This window comes from Rosa chinensis, chromosome 6 (genome assembly GCF_002994745.2).
Source record: "Rosa chinensis cultivar Old Blush chromosome 6, RchiOBHm-V2, whole genome shotgun sequence".
In the NCBI taxonomy this organism is placed as follows: Eukaryota; Viridiplantae; Streptophyta; class Magnoliopsida; order Rosales; family Rosaceae; genus Rosa; species Rosa chinensis.
Genome location: NC_037093.1, coordinates 31,234,737 through 31,242,142, shown reverse-complemented (window position 1 = coordinate 31,242,142; position 7,406 = coordinate 31,234,737). Strand labels below are relative to the sequence as shown.

Genomic DNA, 7,406 nt, shown 5'->3' with positions numbered 1-7,406 from the left:
GGGGAGGGGGTCTATCACCTGCTGTCAAAATACGGAGATGTTTGTCCGCAAAAGGTGCCGCTCCCCTTACGGAAGTTTGCTTATACAAAGTGTTGACCACTCCGTTTGGTGCCTTATTTAATGCAGATCGGCATAATTTTTTTACACAATACCTACTACTGTTGTATATGCATATGAGCATTGTCATGTTATAAGTTACAAGTGTGTGTGTGTGTGTGTATTAAATATGTTCAATAAAAAACAATGAGTCTTTTATTACCAATATATACCATTAAGCCATATTTTGAGAAGAAAAAAATAATGTTTTTTTTTTTGTTAAACAAAATAAGGCCCTTTTTTGGCCCATTTCGGCCCTATTTGACCCTATTTGAGGGCCGACCCTTTCGGCCCTAACGGATCGGGCTTTTCGGGCGGGTAAGGGTTAGCATATTTAAGCCCTGGCCCGACCCTACCCGGCCCTAAATTTTGTTGACTTTAACTAGGCCCGGCCCGGCCCGACCCTAAGCCCTAAAATTTAGGGTAGGGCCGGCCCTAGCCCGGCCCATGATGACCCCTACCTAAAAGCAAGCAACCCAAAACATAGAAGAACACATTTACACTTCTAATAAAATGACCTTATTCTCCTAGAGCCACCTTACTCCCCGAATCACCACAACTCCACCAAAAAAAAAAAAACAACTAAATTTTGAAATACAACATGTTCCAAACCCACAAATATAACACCTAAGTTTTATAATACTTGCAGGTTATCAGAGCAATCTAACAGAGGAAAGCGATTCAAGATACAAGTAGGATCAATAAATAACCTACAATAAGCAAAGGCTCGCTCATTGCTTAACTTGATAAAACGTTTCATGCTTTTCATTGACAATGAAGAAATCAATTGTTATGAACTTCCACCATTAGAAGCCCATAGCATCCTAGAGGCACAATGAAATATAAGGGAAGCAATGAGCGTATGACTACGTGGAATAATAGTTGTCTGTAATTAGCCTCGAGATGGTCACCAACTAGGTCAAAATTTTTCACAACATGCTTCATTGATAAAGAGTTGATCTCCTCATGGAGAAAATGAAGAATAATGAAGGAGATGAAGTTTAGGTCAAGAGCAAGGTAAATTCCTGATTTTGATAATTATTGATATTCCAAATCGGGGTAGTTATGAAAGATATTTAATTAAGAAGAATTTAAAGGAGAGAGAGAAAGAAAAATATTAATGCATAATTAGTTGAACTGATATTATATCTTGTATTTATTTAAAAAGAACTAATAAATTGTCTTTACTCTCAACCGTTGATTGCTATTAGATTTAATGGACAAGATTTGGAGTATAATTTAGGTCGCCTGGATCCACCTCCTTTCAAACTATATTACACAAATAGTTGCAAAAAAGCCAAAGGTGCAACAAAATTGATTGAAATTGTTAAGTACAGGTACACATGAATTAGAAGGTGCAAGGATACAAGTGAAATCATGGAGGTAAAATAAAATTAGCTCAAAAAATTATATAGTTTTCATCGTTAGACGCTGCAAAAGTTTGCCACCAAAATATACAAATAAACCTACCCTACTAAAAACCCATTCCCCACATCTGGGCATTTGTATGCTGGTCTGTAAATTCAACATAGGCAGAAAAGGACTGATCTCACAGAAAACCTAGGGGAGTTAAAAGTGTTAAACACTGCAAATCTTACCATCTGCAATCTAAATGGTAAAGTGTAATTAACCGGACAAACAAACGAGATGGTTGGAGCAAAGCTATGGTAATATGTCAAAATTGGTTGCCTCAAATTTCAGTGCAAACAAAAAGAAGAGAAATAAAATTGTACCTGGTTTGGGATTTTACTATTTATTTATAGGCTTCCCGCCGAAACAATCATTTACCTCTCTGTGTGTCATTACACTTATGCAACTGTATTATAGAACTAAAGCTAATAAATTCAAGATAAAATCTGGAAAGTTTGTTCGCAATCAAAATAATGAGCTCAATTATTCCCTGAAAGTACGAGCAGGGAAGAGCATAAGCTACTTACAAGGAAACTGAGAATCAGTAGAGGCCCAAAAATTTCCACCAGAACAACCCTACTAATGTCCAGATGACAGCATTAACAAGAGCCATGATAAAGCCGACTTTAAACACATCAGGAAGATCAACATAACCAGCTGTTGGAAAAGAACAAAACAAATAATCTTATAAGTCGCCACACGGAATAGATTTCTAATAAAGATGCAAATTCATTAATTTCATTGTTATTCATGTTTACAATGCGCTTTTCTAAAAAAAAAAAAAATAGGAAAGAAGAAAGAATAAAAGAGGGAGAAAAAAGGACCAAGCAGGGTAGTACAGGAAAAAAAAAAAAAACAGGATTAGTGTTCTTTTGATGATTGACATTATGACATGGGATAACTGTAATTAAAACAAATTGAACCCTACAAACAGCATATATTACAAAATTAGGGCAAGCGAGGGGGAATTGAGCATACCTCCATAGTACACAGCAGCCTGACCACTGCTATAATGTGTTAAAGCCCCAAAAAGATTTGTGTTGTAAGCTAAAGCCAATGCTGCCAATATACCAGGTACCCCAGCTGCCAAGTTCATGGCAAGAAATGCAGAGTATAAAGCTCCCACATGACCAGTTTGACTTGCAAAGAGGTAGTGGATGCCGAAGTAAGCCGCCTGAAGAACACCAAACGCAGCTGGCCAGCTCAAGGAGTAAGACTGTAGGATCTTTGCTACACAATTAGACATCCAGCTAACAATACCAAGGTTTGTCAACTGGCCGGCCATACCCACTAGAACAGCAAACCAAGCCAAAGTATCCCATGCTGATTTTTCACTTAAGCAGTCATCCCAATCAAGGACACCTAACAAAAGAAGTATAGATAAGCCAATCATTGCCGCTACAACACTTGCTATACCAAGAGCCTCTCTACAAGGGAACAAAGAAAAAAAGTTGGTAAATCAAGCCCAAGTATAGCAAAGAGCATTTTCACAATAATTATTAATACACATAACATAGGTTTGCAACTATCAACAACTACAACAAATATATCTTTCCTGGGTTGCAAACATTGCACTAAGCACAATGTTTTGAGTACAACATATGATGAAATAATAACTAATCGTGGTGCAGTTCTACATGCAAGAACTAAAGATAAGGTATTTCCAGGCATCAACATTAGGGCATAATTATCTATATGTATAAATACTAAAAGGTCCTATGCTGTCATCCTCAAACGCACAATTTTACTTCCCTTCTGAGTAGCACCCTCTAGAACCAAATCATCTTATATATGTATCTTGATATATCATAATCCATGTGCTCGGATGTAAAGAACAAAGGTAAAGCATATGCCAACTAATAAAGATACAGCAGAAAAACTAAAATGGATACCCAGATACTGATAATGAGGGATCTGTCCCTAGAGAAAGTGCATATGCGTAAGTGTAGTGTTTTCAAGTTCCACATGCTATGAAGAAATCTAATCCTTATGCTGAGGCTTAAATGCAATTTTGATACACCAAGTCCCACAATGGTAATCCACTGGAAATATCTATGGTACATATTGCGAGGCCTAGGAAACTGAAAGTAATTTCAGCTAGCACTTTGGGATGAAGCCTTTGGTGGTTACAAGTATCACTATCAGAAAAAGAAAAAGAAAAAAAAAACTGATGTTTAAGGAAAAGCGATAAGGTGAGGTTTTAAACATATTAAGATAATCACATCATTGAAGGTATCTAAGAAATTCATTTATTTAAAGGGGGTGGTTATTCGGGGCACAAATATTATTAACCTCAGCATTTTCCTTTAGTTTTTACTCTATTAATGGATATTATTACTCTATGGTTAACGAAACAAGTGACCTTAACTATGCTGATGTTTAGAGTAGAGTGAGTATAAGAGATAGAGCTTGTACTAATAAAGAAATATCTAATGTTCATATCATTCAGTCCATGGAACCATACCAATCACAGTGCTAGAAGTCCAAAAAGCATGATATGTTTATTTATGCAAGGATGACTACTGGACATGTAAATATTAAATATTGCAAAGCAAATACGTACCCACAGACCCATAGAGTAACAGCAAGAAGCATTGTACCAACCATAATGCATTCGTTTTTTGTGACAGGACCCATACTCTCCAGTTTTTTTGTAGCCATGGCAGGGGCATCAGGTGTGTCCTTAATTTCAGGAGGATAAAGCTTGTATAAGACTAGCGGAGTAGCTAGTAGCGAAACAAGTGCTGGTAAGCTAGCAGCCTTGAACCAAGATACCCAAGGGCTTGAAATTATCACCCCAAGTTCCTCTGCTAATTTAAGGCACAGCAGATTTTGAGCTGCAGCCGTTAAGAAAAGAGCACTAGAGTTACCAGCGGACTGTCATGCATCACACAAGACCGATGCATAAGTGACACAATACTTGCATGATGGCATAAATAACATATGTTAATAAGTCAAAGTATCCAAAAATTGAATCCTGAATTAATGAAATAGAAGAAAAACAGCTCTCGTAATAAAGAAACAGTCATTGTCCTATATGCAACCAAAATGACTGATAAGTTGCTGAAATGATCCATTGTTTAGTTACACGATCTAGATTTAAAACTTAATATAATCAAGGAAACTAGATAGAGAGGGAGAGCGAGCTCAAGATGACGTCTTTGCACTGCACTTTGGTCTTCTTTGCACTTTGCCCATAACTGCTGCCTAAATACTACTCAGAATTTTTTAGTTTCTCTTCAAACAAACAGTCACACCTTTGGTCTGGTTATTTCCAAATTGCCCAGGTTGGGGAGATAAAATAAAAAAAGCATTATCGAACACAGTTATTTAAGGTATTGCTGAAGCAATAACTAAACGAAAATATTAGACCAGGAAAGCTGTCTCATCAGCTGAAATGAATGAGTGTCAAGTTGAAGAGGAAAAGGTTATCTTCAGTGTAATTCGGTAACAGCCAGATTAAATGGTGCAGGTCTTTGTTTGAAGAGAAAGGTGGTAAAATAAGAGAATGTTCCGTAATCATTGTCAAAGGATGGGTGTTTATTACATTCTCTTCCTGAGTAATTCAGAAACAACTAAAGGCAAAGTGCAAAGAAAAAAAAATTAAGCAACTAGCCAGCCCAAAAAAACTTAATACTGATCAAAACTGTTGCAACATGAAGTTCATGTCCAACCAACGTACAAATAGGAATTGGATTAAACAAGAATCAAAGAGTGAACTGCAAATAATGGACCACATTATGGAATACGTTCTGGAATTAGACCTATTGTCTAGAGAAGTGAAATGTAATAAAAGACGGGAAAAGAAAACCCACCTGAAACTGAGACATAACGAGATAAGAACCAAGCTTTGATTTGGAGGCGTCACCAGGTTTACTCCCAGCAGAGAGTGACAATGACTTAATAATGGGCAAGAAAACACCGCCAGCCCTGGCGGTAGTACTGGGCATTGCCGGGGCAATAAGGGCCTCGCTAATGGTCAACCCATAAGACAACCCAAGAGTGCTCTTCCCCAACCACTTGACAAAGTAGGTCGCAATGCGATCACCCAAACCCGTCTTGACGAATCCACGAGCGAAAAAGAAGGAAATCACAATCAACCATATTACTTCGTTAGTAAAAGCACTGAAGGCCGCCGGAAATGTCAGAGTTCCGGAGACTACGGAGGTTGTGAGGCCCAGAAAAGCCCAAGCGCCGACGGGTAGCGGGCTGAGAACCAGGCCGGCGATGGTGGAGAGGAAGATGGAGAGCAATTGCCAGGCTTGTGGGGTCACTTCGACGGGTTTGGGGACCAAGAAGCGGACAACAAGGCCTACGGCGATGGAGACGATGAAGGGGACGATTTTGGCGCCTTGAGGCGGAGGCGGTGTGAGGCTGGTTTGGGATTGAGGAGATTGGGTGGCTTGAATTGGGAAATGGGTCTTGTTATTTGGTGAAGGAGAGAAGGATGTGACGGGGTTTGAGGCAAAGAGAATGGGTGATCGGAGGGAGTGAGATGCTAGGGGGTTGTTACGGGAGATGGACGGCGGGGATCTGAGGATCGGTTTTGAGCGGCGGCGGACTAAGGAAGCGCGGGTAGAGAGGGACAAGGACGAGGTGGAGGGAGAGTGGAGGGCGAAGCTCTCCATTGTTATCGAAATGAATGAGAGAATTGGGAATTGTGGGTGTGTGTGTGTGGGTGTCAATTATTAAGGGGAGAATTTGTGAAAGAGTTTTGTCTACTTTATGAGAGAGGAGCGGAGCTCCCAAAGAGGGAAAGACCGGAAGAGAAACAGACAGACGGAGAGGTTACTGGTGACACTCGGGGCGTGCGTATTTGATGTGAGGAGGGAATTCAATAGAGAAATGAAATCTCTCCTTTCTTAGAGGAAAAAGACAATTCCCCCATATGGCTTTTAAATTACGCCTCATATTCGTGTAATGTGTGTTGAAGGCTCTTCAATTGTTAGCTATTTCTTCAGTTTTTGTTGAAAGAAACTCATGTCTGGCTTAATTTGTAATAGAGTATAATATTCTAAATCTCTTAATCTATATTTGGTTCATATTCTAAATTTTTAAGAAATTGTACATGTAATCCTCTATATAAAGAGGCTTCTATTATCAATGAAAGTATCTCAGTATTCTCCCCGAATTCAGTTTTCCTTAAACACGTTATCAGCATGAAGCCTTAACCTTGAATCAAAAAGCCAAAACCCTAGAAAAATCCTAAAATCCCATTCTGATGCTTACCCTGCTCACTAGCAGCATCCTCTACCTGCCCAGCGCGCCCCTGCGCTCTCTAGCCTCACCTGTTTGTTGCATCAGCACCTCTGCGCACAAGCATCTGCACGCCTGCACCTCTGGCTCGTCTGCATGCAACTAGGATTGAAAGCACCGTTGCAATCCTAGCTTCATCTTTAAGAATTTTTTTCAAGTACGTTTTTAATTAAAGTTGCTACTTTCAATTTAATTTCTGCTTTCTGCATCTGGGGATTTTAATATCCCTTCTTCTACCTCCCACATTTCTTATAACGTGGGATGATTAAGTCGAACTATGGATGTTCGTTCTACTCCAAATAAGTTATTCGAGGAGATGTCAAAAACTGTGAGCCCCGGAAAATTTATCAAGCTTAATTGAGATCGTTTGATAATTATTTATTTAGGATCTCGAAAATTATTAATGGTGCTTGAAAATATTTTTCAGAATTTTTCACAAGGAGAAATTCTTGATTTAAGGGTTTGTTACTAAAGGACACGACACGACAAGTTCGTGAGAATTTTCAGGAAATTTTCCAGATAACCGAGCTAATTTTTACGCATTTTGGAAGTTTTGGGATTAAGGAAATTGCTTAAAGAAAAGAAATTGACTTGGAGTGATATGGGCCATTCAAATCCTCACCGCTTAGTCTCAGCCCTTGGAT

At 38.9% G+C, this 7,406-nt stretch overlaps 1 protein-coding gene across 1 annotated transcript; it reads right to left on the bottom strand.

Annotated features, from left to right (window-relative positions):
• Nucleotides 1-1,814: 1,814 nt before the first annotated feature.
• LOC112172074 (dicarboxylate transporter 2.1, chloroplastic) lies at nucleotides 1,815-6,350 on the bottom strand. Its single transcript, XM_024309249.2, has 4 exons — nucleotides 5,322-6,350; nucleotides 4,070-4,383; nucleotides 2,485-2,933; nucleotides 1,815-2,163 (listed from the first exon to the last, which is right to left on the bottom strand). The coding sequence occupies exons 1-4, from the start codon at nucleotides 6,132-6,134 to the stop codon at nucleotides 2,048-2,050; spliced, it is 1,692 nt and encodes a 563-aa protein (XP_024165017.1). The 5' UTR covers nucleotides 6,135-6,350; the 3' UTR covers nucleotides 1,815-2,047.
• Between the last annotated feature and the right edge of the window lie 1,056 nt (nucleotides 6,351-7,406).